At 34.6% G+C, this 25,911-nt stretch overlaps 1 protein-coding gene across 4 annotated transcripts in view; it reads right to left on the bottom strand.

The window, feature by feature from the left end:
• Positions 1 to 13,185, bottom strand: part of LOC145242541 (monocarboxylate transporter 14-like) — a 97,474-nt gene extending 84,289 nt beyond the window's left edge. For 2 of the 4 annotated variants that reach the window (XM_080105625.1, XM_080105627.1), the window contains exons 1-2: positions 13,022 to 13,180; positions 990 to 1,189 (exon numbers count right to left, since the gene is read on the bottom strand). In XM_080105625.1, the coding sequence (XP_079961751.1) occupies positions 990 to 1,173 (184 nt within the window). In that variant the 5' untranslated portion in view covers positions 1,174 to 1,189; positions 13,022 to 13,180. Of the gene's footprint in view, positions 1 to 989; positions 1,190 to 13,021 lie in introns of all 4 variants that reach the window. The other 2 variants (XM_080105628.1, XM_080105626.1) reach the window with 2 other exon arrangements.
• Between the last annotated feature and the right edge of the window lie 12,726 nt (positions 13,186 to 25,911).

The raw sequence follows: 25,911 nt of genomic DNA, 5'->3' as shown, positions 1-25,911 counted from the left end.
AGAAATTAAGCCTCCTTACTCCTTAAGCGATAAGCGGACATTTGTTTATTATTGTTTTTATTCAGTGTGTAAAATCCACTTTGAACAACATATTTGGAAATTAGAAAAATAAAAATACAACAAAAAAAAACTTTGTTTTAGCATGTTAAAAGTATTTAGGTTGGTAGATAATTAAATTCTACTGTGTTTAATATAAGTTTTTTTTTTTGCTGTTGTTTCTTGCTTTTTAGAATTTTTGGCTTAGATCGTATTTTAAACTAAACTACGGAGGTTGGGATGCCCCCCCCCTCTAAAATGTACTTGGAAAAATCGATTTTATAGCGAGATTTAAGAATGGTTAGCCGAAAAAAAGGTGAAAAAACAAAACAAATAATCAATAAATAATTGTTACCAAAGGCAATAAATGCTACTTTGTTTACTTACATAAATGAGTTCATTTTATGTTTTAAAGTATTTTCAAGCGCTTTTCTTTATTTTTAATCTAAAATTACGGGTGTGTGGGTGCGAAATATCTCCAGATTTTCTAGAATTCCCCGCTAGATTGCAAACGAAATCTCCAGATCTAGCGGGAAAACCGCTAAATTGGAAACACTGGTCACGTGACGGCAAGCGGTGATAAATAATTGTCCATTAATAAAAAAAAAATGCCTATCGGTACAAAGAAAACCACCTATTTATTATAGAAAAATTAAGTATAATGTTATAATTAAAAAGAGATATATGAAACCACGCATGGGTACAGTAAACATATTATACCAAAATGTCGAGGCAATCATTTATTTAGTTATTTAGACTATTAATTGCGAACGAACCAAGAGTTACATTTATATATATATATATATATATATATATATATATATATATATATATATATATATATATATATTGTGTATGTGTGTCTGTGTGTGCTCGCGCGTGTTTGTATAAGAGAAAATTAATAATGCCGCAGTTCCACCTCACCTACCGCGGAAGTGTCATTTATTACTTACCAGAAAAGTAGATCATACCGGAATACATCGAAGTAATCCAAGTAATATACCGTTTCTCATTTTCGTCAGCATTTTGTAGGAGAATGACGCGCATGAATCCAGCTGTGTATTGTAAACCTCCGCAAGAAAAATGAGTTCCAAAAGCTGCGAGCATGCTCACCCAAGACCAGCCTTTGTCCATCATTATGCCACCGACAGATCTGAAACAAAATATTTGAAGCAAATGCTTGGCTTCTTGAATTGACAAGCTTTTTTAGCAATGTATTAATATATTTTATACATTTACGCGTGTATTTTCTATATGATTGCGTGCATTTTATATATTTACACAGTTATTTACGTAGTTTTAAATTTTTTTTTATTTTTACATTTACATAATTCTGTGTATAGTTTATATATTTACATTTACACTAACTCCCAAATATAAACTATTTTAAGAATATCATTGAATAGATAGATAAATAGATAGATAGACAGATAGATCGATAATGATTAATTAACTTTTAACAATGTTAATTATCTAACATAACATCGTAGCGAAACTTCAGTTAGTCAAATAAAATAATGATATACGTTTGAGTAATTTAATATGATTACTTTGTGTGTTTCCGCCTTTATTATTGGAGACAAAACGATAAAAATAAAACTTTGTGACGATTAAAAAAAAAAAACCAGATGTGAATCACTTTGTGTTTTATAATTTAAAAAGCTGTATTGGAATTATTAAGGAGTCACTAAATAGATGCCCTGTGATTGGATGAAAAATAACCAATCACAGGCTTCCATTTTAGACACCACCAACACCCACAAGAGCAGTTTTTACAAATTATCTTCCTCTTTTGCTTGTCGGACCCTCAAAGACAACACATCCCGTCAGCTATCGTTTTAACACCTGACACGTGCGAGGATTTTCGACAACAATTACAGCATAGAAAATACTCAAGGCTTCCTTTTTTTTCCTCAACCCAACCAAAACGATACAGGAAATATACACCGTTAACAGGACGAATCTTGCAGATAAGATCCGTAAAACGAGACGGTTTTTTTTTCAGGGAAACTTTCTTCCTTTCCTCTCTTTCTTATAAACAAGTTTTTATAACCTTTTTCACGTGTTTGTGTTCCTCCTTGTCGATGTCACAATATTGTGTTACCATTATACATTTGGGAAATTCTCGACAATTTGCAAAAATATTCGTAAATAGCATTTCAATATAAAAGAAGAAAAAGAAGAAGCACGTGGGATAATTTAACAAGAAATAGATTTGTGTAAAACAATCGGATCAAGTAAAGAATAGATACCCCGTAGCAGACGACGCCGCCTGGCGGTGCAAGGCGCACAATTCAACTAACACCGGTGATTCGACCTTGACATTGGTACAAGCACATGGCGTCGGTTGTTTTTAAACACGTCAAATAGCAAACATGCTCGAATATTCACCAGCATTTTTAAAAAAATATATTTACAAAACCTTTGAAGATTTAAAAGAAAAAGTATATATTTACAAAACATTTTTTTAAAATAAGTAAAAAAACGAACGTATTTAAATAAAAGATATTTAAATAAACGGGTGTCTCTTTCTGTTTTGGATTTTTGCGACCAAGATTGATTTTTATGTACCGTGTTTTTGGGGGGTTCTATTTGCGTTTTTAAGACAATTCAATATTTATTCTTTAAAACATTAACTTCAGCGACAATTAATATATTTTCAAAATAATATTTTTAAATATTACATTTTTACGAATATTCGCGAGCAAGATTTTTTTAAAAATAAAAGATATTTCAATAAATGGGTGTCTTTCTGAGTGCGTGTTTAATATATTTACAGAACTTTTTAATAACTATTTTATTCTTTTTATCAAACAAAATTAGAACTTTTATAATGACTGTTTCGAAATTTTAAAATTAAAGTTAGTTTTATTTAAAAAAAAAAGACGAGGTGTTTTTTTTTTTCAATTAAATTATAAACTTTATTTGAACTTTCAACAAACTTTTACAGACATAAAAATAGACTTTATAGATATTTTATAATAATTTCTTAAAAATATATTTAACGAAAAGTTTTTTTTTTATCATTTAATTGTTGAATAAAATTTTGAAGTAATAAATGGTGAAAAAAAATATCTCGAAAAGAAAAAACACCTCGTCTTTTTTTTGTTGTTTTAAATAAAACTTTAATTTTAAAATTTCGATGTTTGAAAAACAGTCCATAATATATATTTCATTATAAAAGTTATATTTTTGTTTGATAAAAAGAATAAAACAGTTGTTAATAATAATAATAATAATAATAATAATAATAATAATAATAATAATAATAATAATAACAACAACAACAATAACAATAACAATAATAATAATAATAATAATAATAATAATAATAATAATAATAATAATAATAATAAAAATAATAATAAAAAAAAACAGTCCATTAAGTTCAAATAAGGACTGAATAAAACTTATAAAAAAAGGTTAATTCTATACGGTTTTGGCCATTTTTTTTGTGCGTTTTTAATAGAATTCAATATTTATTTACAGTGCGATGTATGTCGGTGGTCAGTGAAGGAGAAATCCTTTTAGGCCGAGGCAATTTTTTATGCATAATAAAATCACAAGTATAAACAATCGAGATAAAAAATATATTATTTTATTCACATATCTTTTTATAACTTTTATTTTTATAAAGATGAAATGTAGTATCACAAGATAGAAATCTTTTTATAATTTTTATTTTTATTAAAAAAAAAACTTCCTATTTGTTTACTTATCCACAAAAGCCAATTAAATACAAGTTTTTAATGTAACGAAACATAACATTTAAACAAAATACATTTAAATAAATGGATGTTGTACAGAAATGATATCACACAATTTGAAAAATGTATTTTCTGAATTTCTTTAATGCCACATAAATTCCTTTAGATAGGAATCTAAGTGAGATCTTCTACAGCCGAGCATTGATTTAATAAATCGTTTATGGCGATTCCAATAGCTTTCTATTGTCTGTGTATGGACTTGACTTGGTTGTTTGGGTTCACAAAATGTTGTGAATGGTTTACATTGTAATGGGGAAATCCCAAAATCAGTCTCTATCGTATTATATGCTTTCCATTCATCGCTATGAATGGTCGTTCCTGGTAAAACAATGTTTTTTTTTATTATGGGTAATAAGGTTTCTTTATTCCTTTTTTCGACTATCTCCATGTATCCTACTGCAGGCTTACTGCTTGTATCAACCAAGCCAAACACCCATAATGGTTTGTGAGTAGCTCTTCCACGATGATGCTTTGGTTTGTGGGGGAAAAAAAACACGATTCATCTATCTGGACGATTGTTCCAGGCCCACCAAGTCTTATGCGATTATCGATAAAATATTTCACACATATTGACCGAAATGCAGCATATATGTCATTGGCCGTCGGTTTCGAAATATTCAGTTGCATCATGGCATTTTTTTGGCTTATTCTTTGACTCCATAGATATATTGCTAATATCCATGTCTGTAAGGATAACTTAGAATTTTTAAAAAATGACTTGTATCGTATAGATGTTCTGTTTTTATATTTTTGACACATTTTATTTTGGCATTTCCAAACATATTTATCATTCATATTTATATGTCATTGAATGTTTCGTCCAATGGCTTTATCCATTTGTTACAGTATTTAAAACAACATGGTCCAAATATTAATTTCTTTTAATACCTCGTAAAATTTTGGCTTCTTCGACTTTTGGATTTTTTTGTCATTTAATAAATTGATCACGTGATGGTATCATGAGATTAAATCAAAATTTAATATTTAAAAATATTATTTAAAAAATATATTAATTGTCGGTAAAGTTAATGTTTTAAAGAAAGAATAATTAAATAAATACTGAATTGTATTAAAAAATACACAGAAAAAAAAAGAATTATAAAACACTTTACATAAAAATCAATCTTTAGCACAAAAATCCGCGAAACATAATTATTATTCTAAGGTTTATCTTCAAAAGTTTGTAAATATATTTTAAAAAAATTGCTGGCGAATATTCGAGCATGTTTGCTATTTGACGTATTTACAAACAACCGACGCCGTGTGCTTGTGCCAATTTCAAGGTCGAATCATCGGTGTTAGTTGAATTGTGCGCCTGGCACCGCCAGGCGTCGTCGTCTGCTACGGGGTATCTATTCTTTACTTGATCCAAATAATCTGCTAAACAGTTTTAAAATAGCGTTTTATGCTAAAGAAACCACATGGGATAATTTAACATGAAATAGATTTGTATGAATTAATATCAAAACGTGATGTCGCTTGAGGAAGGGGAATACTCAGTCATCCCTTTTGGTGTATCCTACTACGATTGTAGAGGATTAGATTTCGTCTGTTCTTTGTTTTTTTTTTAAATTGTGTAGATATTTTTCGTTTTGCAGGATGAACGGTTTTAAACAGATTAAACGTGTGAAGGCCTTAGTATTTAACAGGGATTTATTTTAAAAGAAAAATAAGTTCTGTCGCTGAATTAATGTCAGCAGAAACACCTTTGAATAATAAAATAAAACACGCATCAAGTGCGCTTGAAAGCCAAATCACAACGCAACATTAGGAAAATAAACAAATATTTTACTTGTTTGAAATTTATAACATAAATATATTTCGAAGCTTCCGAAATATATTTATGTTATAAATTTCAAACAAATAAAATATTTGTTTATTTTCCTAATATTGCGTTGTGATTTGGCTTTCAAGCGCACTTGATGCGTGTTTTATTTTTTTCAAATTAAATCAACGTTTCTATATGAAACTCTTACCTTGACATCTTTGAATAAGACTTGTTTTTAAAATATAAGAAAGTTTCGTAAATAAATGGTTGACAGAAGTCAATACAATTGATATAAAAATATGTGAGACTTGTGAAAAAGCCGACATTGGTTTGGAAAAAAGACGAGAAGTTAGAGGCGGAGTTCGTTTACAATACATTCGAAATGCTCACGGAATTGGAAGAGAATATTTCTAGTTCTAATACAGAACCCACCTCGGTTCAAAATCCACAGCCTCCTTTATTATACCACTAACAGTCTCGTTTATTCTAAACCCAAGGTTGCAGTGTGCTAAATTCAGTGAAATACGAGCCGGTAAATTTGAGTTTAAAAATTTTCTAGTTCAATTTGAAAAATGTGTGGACGCTATCGCTTTTAAAAGATTTTTTTTTTAAACTGGCTACGCGTCTCAGTGTCTCATCTTTCGTTAGAAGATAAAAACTTTAATGTGGCTATTGAGAAAGGAATTTTTGGATTTCCTCCCATTATTGACGAAAATTTTTAAACAATTGCTAGGCAGTAGCCTTAAATATTAACCACAGTTTGTCAAAAAGTTTTTGTCAGAAATAAAAACTGACCTGTCTAAATTAAAAACTTCGTATAATTTGGATTTTAGAACACTTTTGCTTCTACAAAACTTTCAAAAGGTTACATATTCTTGGGGTTTTCTTCCCAAAAAATCTTTAAACGCAAAAAACGTTTTTCATTAAATAACTGTAATTACAGCTACCTCTACTTAAACTATTATTAATACGAACAAAAGATTTGTGTATATATATTATAAATCCCACAGCTAAACAACGCCACAACCCACAAGATCCATGACAGTCAACGAAGCGGAAGGTCAAGACTCGTTTTTCGCCCTCATTTGGGCTCATCAGTTAGACCCATCCGAACTCAGAATTCGAAACCCGAGTCTCTTGCATGCGAGGCAAGCACTCTGCCAACTGAGCAAACAACTCGCACACAAGAAATTCTATTAACTAACAAAGATCAAGAAGACTGCGCCGAAATCCGACTGTGAAATGGACCTACTTCGTCTCGACAAGGGACGCGGTTATCCAACCAGCTAATAACCCCAAGCCGATGTCTCACAAGTGGGAGTTTCAACTCGAAAGCACGATGCCATCCAGCAATGCTAACCTAGACAGCAATTAATGATAGGGTTTTCAGAATGCGAGAGATTATATATAAAATAAATTCCACAGCCAAACAACGCCGCAGCCAACAGTTAACGAACCGGAAATCCAAGAGTCGAGTTTCGCCCTCATTTGGGCTCATCAGTTAGACACATCCGAACTCAGGATTCGAAACCCGAGCTTCTTGCATGCGAGGCAAGCACTCTGCCAACTTAGCAAACGCCCCGCACACAAGAAATTCTATTATATATATATATATATATATATATATATATATATATATATATATATATATATATATATATATATATATATATATATATATATATATATATATATATGATGAGAATATTGGAAATAGTATTCTGGCGAAATAAAAGGGGAACAAATTAAGTTATGTGTTTATCAACGTTTCGTCTTGATTGCGAAACTTTCTCTGGGTGAATAAAATTAAGAAAACGAAGCACCAGTACAAATATTTGAAAATATATTTTTTGAGGTAATGAAATTATGACCTTGTTCCATTTTAAAAACGAAAAAGTCGTTGGAAATTCAAAAGTGGAGGGGGATAGCGCTGTGAAAGAAATGGAGAGTGATGAGAATCCAATGTCTGGCTAAACTGCTACATTGTCTCGTCTAACCTCCCCTTCGCTTCATCAAGAGCTTCGGCTAACTCTCTCTCCAACTCTCTCTCCAACTGAACTCTTTTCGAACCCTAACTTAACTGTATATATTGAATCTATATTTCCTTGTGACGTCAGAACGCGGCCAAACATGTTCATGGGATGCACATGTACATGCATATGCCTTTAACACATGTCCTAGCAACGCAAAGGACATTGCTTAATTTCATTGTCCCATTATTCCTGCTCTGACCTAACTTTGTTGTATTGTTATTTCTACCTACAATGGATAATTCCCCTACATTCCTGGAATCGTATCTAAATAACAATAATGTATTCATTGTAACCTTTGATAACTACGTTCGATTCTATCATTCTCCTTTAATAATATATTCAACCCTAATTACTTCGAGAGTTGTCCCCCTTTCAATATACAACACCTGGACTTAAGATTAGTTGTAAAATAGGTCATTTTTTTATAACTTTTCATGAAGTACCACCCCCAGAGGTAAGCGATAATCAACTACTTCCTTTCTCATGTATTTAAAGACCGATTTAAACAACATAAATTTTGAAATAAAAATAAATATTAAAATAGTTTTAACACGCTAAAATATGCAGGTAGGTACATAATTAAATTCTACAGCGTTTGTTATATGACATTTGTTTTTAATTTTTTGTTTGTCATTTTTACGATTTCTTGACTTCTATATAGTAAGCAAATACTTATTAAAAAAAATAAGAGGGAGCGGCTTAGTATCCATAGAGACGAAAACCTAGCCTCCTACTCCCAACATAAATACTTTAAAAAAAGTGACGTTACTTGCTTGAAACAACATAAATTAAAAACTAACTAAAAAAAATCAAATTTAAAAATGTTGGGTGAGATTATCCCCTATTTAAAACTACAGCTGAAAGAACCCGGGCTTTAAAATTTGAAAAAGTCTATTTTATTTTTTTGACAACAACAGAGTGGATATTTATTTGTAAAATATCGATAATTTTCCATTACCGAATTTCTCTTGCTTTGTTCTATTTTTTCTTATTTATTAACTTATTCCATATTTACCAGGGTCTTTTTTACAGTGCCATTTTGTAATTTTTATTTATTGCATTTTTACTGCATACCACAAAAAGGAAAGTTCTCTAGTAGTACACTCCTTTTTAGATGGCCGATCTTTCCATTTTTTACTTGGGAGTCATCACTTATCAAAACCCGAAGACCACTCGAGGATAAGGGTTACTGAATGTAAGGTGGTAGTGTAGTAATCGTTAATGGTATAAATTGGGTAGAATATTACTATTTATGGGGATGGCTCAACAAAAAGATGTATATATTGGATTTGAAGGCTGCCATGTTGTATTCAACCGGAAAGTAGGCCAGCAGAACAGTGTTCCACAGGCAGGTAGTTTCGGAAAACAAAATTCCGAGTTTTTAGATTTTTTAAAAGTATTTTAGAAGGGAGATCGGTTTCCTATATATCTTTGGCGTATAATGATCGCACATTCTTTGGCCACAATCAATTTTAATAAACAAGCAAAAAAGTACAACACAATTTGTTAATTTATCATTGTAAAAAAATAGTTTCTTTATTTTGATTTTTGTAAAAAATAAATGAATAAATAAATGATTTTTACATCTAGTTATACTTTTTCTTTCATACAAAAAATGGTCATAAAGTGGGTGATCAGTTTAAGTTACAACGAAGTCCAAACTTTTGTAGCAAAAATTTTACAAACTTTATTCTTTCGCTTGTTTCGTTTTAGTAAAGTTTCATTTCATTCGTTTTTTTATTGTGATTAGGGCAACTTAAAAATTGCAATTAATACTCATTAAATATTTTTATAACGTGAAATTTAAATATTTTGATTGATTTATTATTATTTTTCTATTTGATATAATTAATTTATCAAATTACTCAACCTGATTAATAAATGCAATTTTTGGGTTGCACTAATTACAATTTTTCATGTTTCATAGTTTTTTTTGTTAAGCCTTGATATCTTTTGTTACATTCTGGTTGCAATTAAATACTTATAGATATACAAAACAAAACGAAAAAAAGAACGAAACAAAAAGTTTCGTTTTGTTTTCATACAAAAAAATGAAACTATTATATTTTTAACGACATAGAACGAAACGAATCCAACCCTGCAAAATTCCCCTATAGATAGGTACATTTTGAAGCATTATTGTGAAATGGCAGTTCAAAATCAATTCACAAGCAGTAAATAATTCCCTCATTAACAGGCAAATTATTTACGACAAGGAAAATGCCTACCTGCCTATCTCTGGCTGCTCTACTGGCGCTTTAAATTAGGGGGAAAATTCTTCGAGCGGAAGGGACAAAAGCACGGAAAGCACGGCTGGCTATACCCTTGCTGAACAGTTCACTTTAAACTCCATCTTGTGTGGGTCAATTAATGCATTCCATTAGACAATGGTGGGAAGTTCCGTAATTTTCACATGGAATCCATTTCCGTGTGTGCAACCGGTCGATTGTTTCTCTTCCCGGTTTTGCCTGCCAATAACTAACACGTGCTATTTTTTTTTAAAAATAGTATTTTCAAGTTTTAGTTTAATTTTTACGGTATCTTTTGTTTATTTAATTTGAGATTATCACGTATGAAGACTAAGAGGCATTGAATGATAGGGAACACTGTGAGAGTGTTAACATTGATCAAGGTTATAATGTGGCTGTTACACTCGAACCGTGTTACATTTCAACCACTCGAACGTTATCTGATACTTCGTCGCAAAGGAACAAAAAAAAAAAAGAAAAGAAAAGGAAGAAATAAAATTCAACTCAGCATTTTTTTAAAAGTGCAAATGAAATGCATTGATTCGTTGTTCTTCCAACAATAACGCATTTCATTATTTTTCAAAAGTCTTTTCGCGCGCACGTGTTGTACAACGCTCTGCCATGTAACATGTGCTTTTTAAAAGTCTCTCTTCTCGCTATCGTACGCTGGCACTAGCCAGTGCTTTTCCCATCCTCGTATTCACGCGTCTATCTTCCCCGCTACGCAACTTGCTTCTTTTTTCTTGACCATGAGCTGTCCTTTTTTTCTGCCTTTTTTTTTATCACGCAAGCTCGTGCACACTTACTAATTTGCATATCGCCCAAACGACTGCTGCTGCTGCTAATATTTTCGCAAGTCAGCTTTCCTACGGCTGCTGCTGATTTTCTCACACACGTGCCATACGCACTACGTTATAAAGGGTAAAAACTGTGTCTGATTGCTTATGATCTTGTTGACATTGGATTTGAAGACGACCGAGTTGTAACCAGCAAAGGGGCAGTCCCGTGATAATGTGTTCCACAGACGGTAAGTTATTGGAAAGAAACTCTGTTCGTGGGTAATTCGGATGAAGCTAGGCACACAGAAGAGAAAGAATATATATAAAAAAAACGTTTTTTATTGTGTTTAAGAAAGATTTCAGAATTATTGATGTGATTGTCTTACAAGGAAAAAACCAAAAACTGGAGCTCAGTCGAGCACGTAGAGAAAGGCCAGGAATGTCTGTGAGAAACGGGTTGTGGGTAAGAAAAAGAAAAATCACCGCCACACTACTAAATTTCGAAGTCAATTATGTACACTTATCAAAGCAGGAAAAGGAGCTTTGTGAAAGTCCCCTTCCTTCCAAGATGTGAAAGGACTATTCCATCTTTGGAAGAATCTAACTCATACATAAGGAGATGATTCAGGTACTTTCTGGAGCGGTAGAATGAAGCAACCCTTTTTTTCCGCAACTTTAGCAAAGGTATTGTCTTTTAGATGTCGGATGAAAGTCACTCCTAAGAGCCTATCAAAACAAAAGACTTTTTCAAGCAAAGAACAGTTTTGTCTCCTGCCAACACATTATCGTTTGCATCAATAGGGTCAATGTGAGGAATAATGAAGATTTATAAGTATAAATAATACTTTTGTTAAGTATCACAATAGATATTTCATGAATTACCGTGTGTTTTTTTTAGTTTGTGTGCTTTATGAAAAATTAACATTTTTATAAATAAGTTTTTGATTTTGTTGTATTGAAATCGGCCCAGACAAGACGTGAAGCCACTTGATGTAATGAACTAAAATATGAAACTACTACTTTTAGGTAAAAAAAAATCAAAACAAACATACTAGCTAACGATAAATGTTAGATAAATTTTGGCCCAGGCCAGAAAACAGCAATTCTTTCCCTTTTGTCAGAAACGTACCCCACGGAATGTGAGGATTAAAAAGGGTAAACTAATGCAGGTGAGAGTTACGGGACCGTTGAAATTAAATCAAAGGCCCACCTTTTAGTCTCCTAAAAATACAATTTAACTGATTTGGGTGGGTAATGAAAAAAAAAATTACTGACACTAACCCTGAGTGTATGGCGGTCTAGAACATCGGGATCTGGGTCAAAGAACTAAATTTTACCATAAAAAATATTTTTTAATTAATTACCGTATATTCCGGCGTATAAGACGACCCTTAAAGTTAAAAAAAAATCGTTTTTAAAAACCAATATTTTATAAGATACCGGGTGTTGCAATCTCTAGAGTAGGCTAAAAAACATGGTTTCGTGATTTAGCAGTCTTATACAACCGATATATCATAAATTTAGCAGTCTTATACAACCGATGTATCATAAATTTATTAGAATTTGCTTCAATTTTGTACGTCGTCTTATCTGACAGTCGCCTTATACGCTGAAATATACGGTAATTATTATTTTTTACTTATGAAATTGCGTGCTATACATTTGCTAATTAAGCATTTCTTCTAATTCATGCGTAACTCGAAAGCGGAAATCGTTTATTTCTATAACAACGTTGATCTTAAGGAATAACTCCGAGCTGCTATTGCTCTAATGCCGCTTAACCTATACTCCAAAATATGCTGCGCAGACCCTAAAAAATTAGCAAGAAGCAATGGAGAGCACACGAAGCTTTGATAGATGCTTTAAATGCCAGATAATTATTTTTTCAACAAAAAACAAAATGGTGCTTTTGCATTTATCGACTCGCGATTTCCACGAAATTACTTGGGTGTGCCCGACAGATGACGGGAATAACTGGAAACGGCCGGGCGAGCATTATTACAAAAAAATGCAAATTGTTATAACCCTTTCCCCTTGTTAAGATTAGCGAAGGCCACTAAAATTCATTAAGTAATACATTGGAAAAGACGTCTTAATATCCAAAATACTACTTGTCAATGGTTTTCGGTATTTCCCGTCATCTACCGGGCACACCTGAGTAACCTTGTGGAAATCGCGGGTTGATAAATGCAAAAGTATCAATAAAATAAAAAGAAAGAAAAGCGTTTGCTTTTTTGCAAAACCAAACACAGAACAAAAATAAATAAAGTTACAAAAAAAAAAAAAAAGAAAGAAGAACAACAAAAAATACACTTCCAAGTATGTGGTGTGGGGTGAATACGTCTGCTAAATGTCTGATTATGAAAATATATATGAAAAAATTACTTACTTAACAACTTAGTCTTTTTCTGTATTAAATATAGGTATATTTCTCTTCAATAGCCGATATCGAATGGTTTACTAGCGAATTGTAGGATGGGCGTGTGCGAAATAAAAATGTGCAAGTCAAAGAATGGGGCATGAGTCGGCTGACCATTTACTGTCGTAAAATGTTTTACGTCATTATGTCATAAAAAATGCCATAAAAAGGGAGAAAAGTAACTTTTCAATTTAAAATAAAATTTTACTCTGAATTGATTTTAACACTAACCTTCAGTGCTGAGTGGCGGTCTCGAATACCGGGATCAAGATCAATAAATTAAGTTTTTATTAGGAGATGAAAATTGGATGACAATTTGGTAATAATACGAAGATTATTTTACGATGTGTAAATCGAATTATTACAATATATATATATATATATATATATATATATATATATATATATATATATATATATATATATATATATATATTGTAATAATTCGATTTACACATCGTAAAATAAGCGACGCTCTTTGTGTAAACAAATCGAGCGGAGGTATTTCAGACGATATTAAAAATATCGTTAAACTCACTACTCGTTCAAGCAGCCGTCAATAGCGTAATGGTTAGGAGCCTTGACTGCCGTACAAACGGTCGGGTTTCAATCCTGGCTTGAGGTAGTTGCCTGTCTAGCCGCACTGATGAGCTGTGAAACAGCGAAACAGTACTGTATGTGGATGACTATAGTGCTCCTCACTTTGAGTTGAGCATATTGAGAAGTGAAACACGAATTACCATTAGCATATAAGCGACGCTCTTTGTGTAAACAAATCGAGCGGAGGTATTTCAGACGATATTAAAAATATCGTTAAACTCACTACTCGTTCAAGCAGCCGCCAATAGCGTAATGGTTAGGAGCCTTGACTGCCGTACAAACGGTCGGGTTTCAATCCTGGCTTGAGGTAGTTGCCTGTCTAGCCGCACTGATGAGCTGTGAAACAGCGAAACAGTACTGTATGTGGATGACTATAGTGCTCCTCACTTTGAGTTGAGCATATTGAGAAGTGAAACACGAATTACCATTAGCATATAAGCGACGCTCTTTGTGTAAACAAATCGAGCGGAGGTATTTCAGACGATATTAAAAATATCGTTAAACTCACTACTCGTTCAAGCAGCCGCCAATAGCGTAATGGTTAGGAGCCTTGACTGCCGTACAAACGGTCGGGTTTCAATCCTGGCTTGAGGTAGTTGCCTGTCTAGCCGCACTGATGATGAGTCATGTGGATGACTATATATATATGTATATATATATATAAATCCCCGAAACAGTGTTTCATGGTAAACAACTGATGATCCCTTAAAAATAAATTATTAGTATTATAGTAAATTCGAGAGCGAGTTGATGCATTGATTGCAGGTGATTAAATGACTTACTGACTAGATGGTTTTCTAACGAATGATAAAAAATATTTTTTTGTATAGTTTTAAAGGTTAAAAACTTCAAAGACTATATATATATGTCAGGTTATATGCTACTGGTACCATGTAACCCAGTACTACCTGCCTCATAATCGGGTCACCGGCGACTAAACTGGTTCCCCCACCAGACCTGCTTGGTGAGGAGGGTGGCTAGTCTCCCTGAAGGATTAAAAACAAAACCTTCCAAAGGGCGAATGAACCCTTTTTCTGGGTCAACGGTCAACTAGCACCGTGTGTGTTTGTGTGTATGTATGCGTGTGTTGGGGTGGAGAGGGCTCCCGTAAGCCATGGTGAAGGCAACCTTTCTAGGAGAAGCAAATCTCTGATTTAAAAAACCATAAAGTGGGAGACCAGTACCCGCATTAAGCTGGTCTGCAGTTTAACTTGTTGCTGGTTATCTTGCTCTTGCTTGTTGCTGGATCTCAACATTTTGAACCAAGAGAGAGACTTAGCTGTCGTATAAAGCAAAGTCTCTGTAACATCATCTGTGTATAGATACTCTCTCAGGCATTTGTCTATAAAAAATGGTCCTGTGGCAATGGAAAAGTTGTAACGTGTGGAGGCTTGAAATGCTGGAAGCATGTAATAATTGATCTCAATGACCGTCTTCAGTGTCATGCCTGCTTGAGCATGCAAGTTCACCAGGAGGACTAAAAAAAAAAAGTCATGGACTTTAAGTGTCTGAGAGAGTGGTACTCGTCTGACAAGACGTTGCAATCATCATACATATATATATATATATATATATATATATATATATATATATATATATATCTTAGGTTGAGCATTTGGAAAGTGATATACAAATTACTATTAGCACTTGAAGCGATGCTCTTTGTGTAATCAAATTGAGCTTAGGTATTTTGTACAATGTCATAACATTGTTAATTCACTGCCCACATAGCAGTAGCCATATTAGAAGCTCCGACTGTCGTTTGTCGTTTCGATCCTGGCTTAAGGTAGCTGCTTGTCTAGCCGCACTGATGAGCTGTGAAACGGCGAAACAGTACTGTATGTGGATGACTAGAATGCTGCCTATCTTTGGTTGAGCATTTGGGAAGTGATATACAAATTACCATTAGCGTATGAAGCGATGCTCTTTGTGTAAACAAATTGAGCTTAGGTACTTTGGACAATATCAAAACATTGTTAATTCACTGCCCGCATAGCAGCAACTGCATAGTGCAACGTCAATATATATAATGCTCCCTATCTTAGGTTGAGCATTTGGGAAGTGATATACAAATCACCATTAGCGTATGAAGCGATGCTCTTTGTGTAAACAAATTGAGCTTAGGTACTTTGGCGAATGTCATAACATTGTTAATTGACTATCCGCATAGCGCAATGGTAGAAGCTCCGACTGTCATTTGGGGATCGGGTTTCCAATCCTAGCTTGAAGTAGCTGCTTGCCTAGCCGCACTGAGGAGCTGTGAAACAGCGGAATAGTACTGTATGTGGATTGATATATATATATATATATATATATATGATTTTCAGAATGTGAGAGATTGTATATAATAAATTCCACAGCCAAACAACGTCGCAGCCCACAAGAGCCATGACAGTCAAAGAAACGGAAGTCCCAGACTCGGGTTTCGAATCCTGAGTTCGGATTTGTCTAACTGATGAGCCCAAATAGGGCGAAACTCGAGTCTTGAACTTCCGTTTCTTTGACTATCATGGCTTGTGGGCTGCGACGTTGTTTGGCTGTGGAATTTATTATATATATATATATATATATATATATATATATATATATATATATATATATATTTATATATATATGTGTGTGTGTATGTGCGTGTGTGTGTGTATGTGCGTGTGTGTGTGCCTATCAAGAAGTAAAAATTAAGTTTCATAGGGCAAAAGCTCCTGTAAAATTAAAGAGCATATAAATATTTATATAGTATTGCCGACCAAACAAAAAAGCTTAATACACCCAAATTAGGAAATAGAGCTTGTCATAAAAGAACACAATTAAAGACTGTAAATTATAATTTATAAGAATTTATTCTTCGGCAGGATACTCAAAAAGAAATATTAGGATTTCCTTAAACCGTGGAGTTTCAAAGAATGCGTTCTTTTCATCAGAGGAAAGATTTTAACAAATAATTATTATAGCGAGGATATGAATTTGCTGGTATTTTTTATTTATTTTTTTACATTTTCACCCCAAACAAGGCATATTGCCACTTTGTTGTAGGGGGCTACTATCAGGGACATGGGCATCAGGGGTACTGTGTAGGGAGTTGGGCAGCAAGATGTCGGTTTACGTTGCACTTAAACTTCTGCATGTCAGTACAGTTGGGGAAGCAGGGACTCAGCAGCGAATGCCAAAGTTTAGCTGTCATGGGGAAGAAACTACTGGAATAGAAGGCTCTCTTACATCTAGGGATCTCTACTGTAAAAGGGTGGGATTTAGTTGCTTGTCAGGTTTGTCGGGGGTATTTACGTTGAGGGGGCACAAGTGCTTGCAGTTCATCAGAACATTCACCGTAAAAGTACTTGTAGAAAAGGCAGAGGGATGCAACATTTCGTCGATGGGACAGGGGCTGAAGTTTAGATGACAGTTCAGGACCTATCAGATTGGCCACTCTCTTTTGAACCTTGTCTAGGAGCGAGAGACTAGTGGTAGATGCACCAGCCCAAATATGACAACAATACTCCATACGTGGGCAAATGGAGGCTTTATAGAGGTATAGAATACTTTTGGGCGTTAGTATCTTTCTAGCATGGTGGAGAGAACCTACCTTCTTTGCAGCGGTCCTAGCGATACTCTCAATGTAATTGTTCCAACTCATGTTTCCTGAGAGCGTTAGGCCAAAGAGTTTAAAGGATGTACTTTCAGATAAAGAGTCATTGGCCATTGCTATTGGTGGTAGAGAAGGTTTCTTGTAATTATTGAAGGAAACGAGATTTGTCTTGGCAGCATTGAATGTGACCAACCATTTATGTCCCCATTCCACTACAGATCAGAGGTCATCCTCTAATGCTTCTGCCATTTCTTTAGATATGTGTTCATTTGTTTTCCTGTCGTGTTATAGATCATGGTGTCGTCAACATATATACCCATCTAACAGGCAATTTTGTCGGGGAGGGCATTTATGAATATTAGGAATAACAGAGGTCCCAGGATAGACCACTGAGGCACTCCCGCATTTATATCGTATTGTTTAGATGTACGACCGTCAAGGACAACCTGGATTTTTCTCTTCTCTAAGAAGGATTTAATTATGTCATGTATTCTTCCAGTGATACCATATGATCTGATTTTCCTGAGAAGGCCTTCATGCCATACCCTGTCAAAAGCCTTAGATATATCTAGAGCTACTGCTCTACCCTCCCCCGCTTTGTCCAGTGACTGGTATATACGTTCTGAGATTATGTTAGGATGTCTGCTGTTGAATGGGCTTGTCTAAATGCATATTGTTGGTCAGTCAGAAGTTTAGCATCTGTAAGGTGATGGACTAGAGCTTGGTTAATTATGGCCTCAAATATTTTGGCACAAAGTGAGAGGAGGCTAATGTGGCGATAATTTACGGGGTCAGTTCTTTCGCCAGAATTCTTGAAAACTGGTACTACAGAAGCAGTTTTCGAGCAGGCAGGAAAGCAAAATTCATTAAGGAATTTGTTGTAAAGTTTGGAGAGAACTGGAGCTACTTCGGCAGAGCACTTTTTTAATAGCACAGCCGGGATGAGATCAGGTCCACATGCTTTTGCAGTGTCAAGATCTCTTATGATAGCATGCACCTGAGAAGGGGTGATTTTCAAATCGTCTAGTGTGGCGTCTGTCCACAAAGGAAAGTCATGGTTGGCAGGGTCCAGTGTGGTGTTAGAGGCAAACCGACTGGCAAGCATGTTAGTCTTCTCAGTTGCAGGGCAATCAACCTCATGATTGTTGGATAGTGGGGGGGATTGTTGATTGCCCATTATTTACTACACTGTTGTAGATTTTCCAGAAGCCGCGGGTCCCTAATTTCTGTGCTTTGATGCGTTTTTTGGTGGTTTCAGTAAATTCTCTCTTAGCTGTCGCTATTTCTTTCTTAACGTTACTTCTGGCTTCTATATACTTCTGCCTGTTTGAACTAGACTTATGTCGGTTAAATCTGTGGTACGCGTGCTGCCTTTGCATGATGACAGCTGCACAAGTAGAAGTAAACCATTGGGGAGAGTGGGGATTGCTATAAAATTTCCATGTGGGAACATGTGCTTCAATTGCTGTTTTGAACCATTCAGTGGTCTCATTTGCGCACTGTTCAGCAGGAAGTGAAAAGATATTTTGCCATGGGGCGTCCCTGATGAGGTCCCTGATGGCTTCCCAGTCAGCCTTTTTTATAATATCTCGTCGTTTTGAGCAATGGCTCTTCAGTTTTGGCTCTAAAGTTTAGGGCTATTTCAACTATTACCACTGCAGTGCATGATTGGCGTTCCCAAGTGGGCTGTGGGCATTAGTTACACAGTCATCGGGAACCGTGGTCAGAAACAGATCTAGAAGTGATGCGTGTTGTTCTTGCTGGTCTAGGAAACGGGTTGGAAACGTAACCATCTGTGATAGGGAATGAGATATAGAGAAGTTATATGTAGTCATACCAGCTGTGTCTGTGTGAGTAGAAAATCCAAGCCAGTTGCTGTGGTGGACATTGAAGTCACGAAGCACATGCACTTGTGCGCTAGTGTTGAGGGAAAGTGCTGTAATTACATATGCAAAAAATGTCCATGTAAAGAGTTCATCTAATGCAGAAAAGAAATGAAAAATGAAAAAAAAAAGAACGCATTTTTTGAAACTCCGCAAATTAAAGAAAATCTTAATATTTCTATTTGAGTATCCTATCGAACAATAAATTCTTGTAAATTATAATTTACAGCCTTAAACTTTACAATGTTCAACGAACGAAATCGGAGATGTTCCGCTGTACAACTTATGCTCTCTACCGATTCAAGTTATGACAACAGGACCATTGCCATCACCCTCAAAATGCATCGCTGGATTGCCACAAATAACAGTTACGTGCCCAAGGTGATGAAAACAAAGTTTCCGGCCACGGTTATGGTCTTTGGTTTGGTTTCAAGTGAGGGCCACATCATGCCACTCCACATATTCAGTAGGCTGGAAAGTCAATATCAAAGTATATCTGGATGTGGTGATGTCGTGGTGCAATCAGGTGGCCGCTGGCCGACCTTGAGTGTGGTGGCTGAAGGACTTGGCGCCGCCCCACACGTCCAAAGGGCCCCAGGCTTGGAATCAGAAGGAATGATACGACTTTGTACCTTTCTCTCACTGGCTTCCCTCCTCCCCCGACCTGATCTCGCTGGACTACTTCATTTGGTCATACGTCGAGGACATCACCAACCATGACCTCCCCAACACCAAAGCCAGTCCGATCGCCACCGTTCGCTGAGTATTCATTGAGCTCCCGCCGGCGTTGTGGAAAAGGCATTCTCCCAGTTCTGGACCCGTATCACGCCTACATAATAAAGTTACCAGAATTTATTTTGTTTTGAGTAAAAGTTTTTAAATAAAGATGTAGTGTTGTTTTTGTTTCTATCGACCCTTTTACCATCCATATATATATATATATATATATATATATATATATATATATATATATATATATATATACAAATATATATATATATATATATACAAATATATATATATATATATACAAATATATATATATATATATAAATATATATATATATATATATATATATATATATATATATATATATATATATAATATTTGTAATAATCGACATACAGTACCGTTTCATTGTATCACAACTCATCAGTGTCGCTAGACTCTCCCAAGTCGAGAATTGAACCTAGAACCATCGCGTTGGCAGTCTACCCATCGACCCACGGGAACGGCGGCCGCAAATAATCTCCACAAATGTCTATTTTAAACAAACATTCGTTCACCACTGTTATAGTATTCGGATTTAGACCGGAAGTCTAAAAGAGCAGAGTTTAATTTAATGGATTAATACTTTTAAAAGAAACAGTGCTCATAGTACTGTAGACATAAGCTCAATAGGTATAGATATCCTAGATTTATATCAACATTGAGGATAAAGATTACTAATTGTTAGCTATGAATCAGTCTGAAAAGGAGAAAACAAAAACAAAATCAAATTGGGTGTACGATCGTTTCGGAAACGATATTCATGTTATTTATATTGACAAATGATATTGACAATGAATGTTTTTTTTATTTGAATATTGTCTACTCATCAGCACAAATGGGGTGAGGGAAAGGTTAAGACACCAAAATAAACTAGCATTTTTGTATTAAGTAAGGTGGATAAGGCTGAAAAATAGCTAGAAACAAGAAAAATAGCTAGAAACATAAGAAAATGGCTAGAAACATAAGAAAAATAGCTAGAAACAAAGAAAATAGCTAGAAACTTAAGGAAAATAGATAAACAAGAAAAAGAAAATAGCTAGAAACATAAGAAACAACAAAAATAGCTAGAAACAAGAGAAAGAAAGAAAAATATAGAAATATAAGAAAAAAGCCAGAAACTTAAGGAAAATAGCTAGAAACACAATAAAAATAGCTAGAAACATAAGAAAATAGCTAGAAACACAAGAAAAATGTTTATGTAAATGTGTGTTGGTAGGGAAAATAAATTTGAAGAAAGAATAGAGAATAAAAAATTATATTTATAAGGAAAAAAGATTTTTTTTTAAATACCTTTTTGTTGAACACCGTGTGGATATTTGTCTGGAAGTTTGTCACTATATATACAGACATGTTGTTATATTTGTATTTTGTGACACAAATGATTGAATTAAGTATTTATTGTTTATTTTTAAAATAGGACGCTGGAAAAATATGATGTTTTAATGCTGGTGAGGAGACAATATAAAAAAAAAGACATTCATTGTCAACTATTGCCAATATTATTTGTCAATATTAATAAAATGCTGATTAGGTGGATCCTACCACACCAATATATATATATATATATATATATATATATATATATATATATATATATATATATATATATACTCTTTTTATTTGTATTACATAAGCATTAATATCTCGCTACACATTCATGAGCATGTTTTGATCCGCCAGTTACAAGTAGTTAGAGAACTTTTTCAGGCAATATTTCTTATACAAAAGTTTAGTTCAACTGACCGAAACATGCTCATGAATGTGTAGCGACATATTAATGCTTTTGTAATACAAATAAAAAGTATATCTTGCCCTACTTCGGTACTGAGCGCTCTTATATTACCCTCGTTGAAACTTCATTGGTTGCTTTACCTCTGAAAATTTACTTTATTAAAAATCCAGATGTATTTCTCTCCAGTACACAAAGTCAACTAACTCATTGCTGAATGACAAGGTGTGCGCAAAATACAAACATACAAGTCCACGGAATGAGGTATGGGTCGGCTGATCATTGTTCTCCTAAAACGTTTTACGTCATTATGTCGCCAAAATGACGCAGCAATGACTATCTTTTTCGTCTATGTAACTAAAGACTTATCTACAATATGCTGGAGTGGGGGTTCGGAGAAAATATTCCAATAAAAAATTTATTGTATTTAATTAAAAAATACTCTGCCTGAGGTGTTAGAATTATTTAGATTCTTCGGACTACTGTTCTCATTTTAAGTGTCACTTTCACAACATTTCAGTAGATTTAGCCTTCGACCTTCTCCAGGTGTATATTGTCAGACTCGGGTATCTTTCTGTCGAACTCGTAAATCTGCATGCAATTTCGGACGGAACCCTTTATTTAATTCACGGGGTAGCATACTCTCGTTCTGTCGGCCATGCCTGGATAGAAGTCCTAAGTAATTCGCAATTGTATTTCCAGTCGTCCACACTGAGGATTGAATCTTCAACCTTCAGGTTTAAGTTGTTTATTTCGATTCACTTACAGGGTCCGCCATAAGTAATTATATATTTGCCTTAATTTATAACTTACTTACTAATTAAGCATTTATTCTGATTCATGCGTCATTCGAAAGCGGAAATTGTATCTTTCGATAGGATCTTTGAACTTAAGGAATAAACTCGAGCTACCATTGTCTAAGTGCTTTCCGACATGTGCACTCAGTCTCTAAAAGATTAGTAAAGTGAATTGTGACGTCACAAAGAGCACAGCGAGCTTTAATAAATGCTTTAATAAACATCATATTTTATGCTGCAAAACTATAACTTTAGCCTGCCTTTGTTAGTTTCTAGTTTGCAATTGCAGTTAATGGTTGGTATCCCGCCATTTTGGATTAAAGATGGCCGTCATTGTACCTCCTGCCACATAAAAAAAAAGTAAATTGTTTTAGAAAATAACGGTTTATTTATCTGCTTCATTATGTTTTGTTAGTATTTGGAACCACAATACTCTACCTGATGTTACGAAGTGCATACAAGATCTCGTTTCGATTTGTGAAGCTTTCTTTGCGAAAAAGCAACAAAATTAGCAGGAGCAGCGAATACATCGTTGAACGTTTCAGGGGCGCGTACAGTTGCTGTATACACCCACGCAATTTTCGCGATCGTAAAAGCTGGAACTCTTGTTTTCGCTGACGTGGTTGGAAGCATAAGGATGTCGTGTTTTCAGCCAATTACCTTGCAAGCAAAGAGAATATAAAAATATTTTACCTAACAGCCTTCCCTGGAGCCGGTCTGTCCACTATAAAAAGGGGAAAACGCGCCCAAACGAATCAGTCGAGACCAGAATCATAGTCAGTCAACCAGCATGGGGGTAATATCGGCTCCGTCGGATTTATTTTTTTCCCTACGTTAAACAATCACTTTCGCGCGCATCATTCATCAACTTCTCTTCATGGAAGCACCAACAGCGAGAATTAACATTTACATTTCTTATTTCATCACATTTCCTATTAGCGCCCGACTTTTCTCTCCTAAGAAGTTACAAACATTAACTTTACGCCAAAAATCTTCTTTCCTGAACATTCTCACATCTTTACGAACTTTGAACACTTTGTTTTTGCTTTCGTTAAGTTTTTTTTTTTTAATAAACGATTGAGAAATCAATCATTTAAACCTATATTGTTTGTTTGTTTGTTTGTTTGTTTGTTTCCTTCTCGCCACCATACGGTTATTCCTAATACAAACTGAGAAGTTAGACTTGGTGCCGATTTAAAATCACTTAAATTATGGTCCGCAATAAGTAATTGTATATTTTCGTTTGTTCAAAGATTTTTGATATTACGAGGGGCGTGCAATAAGTAATGCCCGTGGCCCATTTCCTATAGCAGTAGAGCAACGAAACTTGGCACAATTATTAGTCTTTCTCTACATAGGAACCACCCAGAGTTATGCATTTCTCCCATCGTTTGATGCAGCTCTGGAGGCCGTTTTTGTAGAACACCTCAGGTTGGTCCTCCAACCACGACGTGACTTCAGAAATCAAGGCTACATCATCTGGGAAACGCTTTCCTTTCAAAAACAACTTCATGGCTGAGAAGAGGTGAAAGTCAGAGGGTGCAAGGTCAAGAGAGTAGGGAAGAAGGAGGAGAATTTCATAACTACACACCCGTGCTTCTGATCTGGCGACATGCAAGTTGTGGACCGGAGCGTTGTCCTGCAGGAGGAGGGTACATTTGCTGATCTTGCCCCGCCTCTTGATTTTGATAGCTTCCCTTAATTTCCTCAAAAGTGAAGCATAATAGTCTCCTGTAATTGTGATACCCTTTGCCAGGAAATCTGTCATCACTACTCCGTCCTGGTCCCAGAAGACTGTGAGCATGACCTTGCCAGCGGAGGGTTGCACCTTTGCCTTCTTTGGAGGTGGTGAGTCCAAGTGCTTCCACTGCATTGACTGGGCTTTGATCCCTGGATCATAGTGATGGACCCAGATTTCATCCTGTGTAATCAGTCTTTTGAAAAACTTGAATCACAACCATTTTCATCTCTTCGACGTGTTCCTGAAATGTGGCCATGCCTCTCACGAGAAACTCAAACTACCAAGTTATTTATATTTACATTTATTGTGGTTGAAAATTGTTGGTTCCAAGGTGACACGCCATTCCCTTTTCCACAACTACATATGTTCATATACCTAGTTTAGCGCTCCCCTGACTGCCACCCACTGTCTCTACCTCACAACTCTCGGTTATAGACTGTCAAATCTAACTCTCAACTTTCTACATGTAAATCTAAACGGTATTACGTTATCACTACACGTAGCCTAAAAATTCTTGCTGGGGGTTCGTCACGTATCTTTGGTTATGTTTTAACATTCTTAGTGAAAGCATATGAATGTCATCCATCAAGTTACATTCATGGAAATTATTTAATGTAATTAATTGGAATCATGAAAACTGAAATTGTATAATTGAAAAATACCGCTTCCCTCTTCTTTTTTTTTGTGTGTGTCACTATAAATGGGCACCACACCAAATAATGAGGGTCAAGGAGGATGGAAAGACCGAGAAGAGAAAGCACTAGCTAGACCTCCGCTCGCTGAGTGCAAAGAGAACTGGTACCTTGGGGAGGCTTATTGCCACCCAAATTCCGGTGAAGACCAATGGTCGCTGCCATCGAGAAATCAGTGGTAAGCGGCTGTTGCGATAATGCAAATTCTTTTGCAAAGGTTATCGATTGAGGTGGAGAGTACTGGAAATCTAAGGAGACTTGTTGACACTCAGACTCCAGGGAACACCACAAGTTGTTCTCAAAGTGCAATTTTTGATGATTGCTTGTGTGACTACTTCTATTGAATAAATAAATAAATAAATAATAATAATAATAATAATAATAATAATAATAATAATAATAATAATAATAATAATAATAATAAAACAATCGCACCCCCCTCCAAAAAATTCAGCAACCCTAATATCAGCTGGGACAACAGAAACAGGCAGTGAAGGACCGGAGAGATGGAAATAACGAGTGTTGCATAACATGGGTCATTATTTACGTGAAAAAGTTTGAGTGACACCTTAAAGGTCAGAAAGGTAGTCGACGAAACCAGATGACTTCTGGACAGGGGATTTTCTGTTTCTTGCCTGGCGGGAAAGAGGAAAAACGTGTCTCGAACGCTGACCACCATTACGTTAAAATTTGTTTTGTAAATATTTGTATGCTCTTATAATCACGCATAGAATAAATAAATTATATAATTAGATACTGAACTCGATAAAAGAGTTCAGTATCTAATTATATAATTTATTTCGTGAAAGAAAAAAAACAATTTCAAAGTTTTAATAAAAAACATCAACTAAGCTAAATAATAATAATAATAATAATAATAATAATAATAATAATAATAATAATAATAATAATAATAATAATAAAACAAAACAAACAATAAAAAAACATCAGCTCTTACTAAAATGATAAGTTATTCCTTCACTTGATATTTTTTTTTAGATGTTTATTTCAAAATGTTTCCATATTAGCAAAGTACCGAACTAGATTAAATATGACGAATGTA

The sequence above is a fragment of the Euprymna scolopes genome, chromosome 21 (genome assembly GCF_053919585.1).
Source record: "Euprymna scolopes isolate OS-2025 chromosome 21, ASM5391958v1, whole genome shotgun sequence".
Classification (NCBI taxonomy): domain Eukaryota; kingdom Metazoa; phylum Mollusca; class Cephalopoda; order Sepiida; family Sepiolidae; genus Euprymna; species Euprymna scolopes.
The sequence above is the reverse complement of the archived record's forward strand: the minus strand, read 5'-3'. Positions and strand labels throughout refer to the sequence as shown.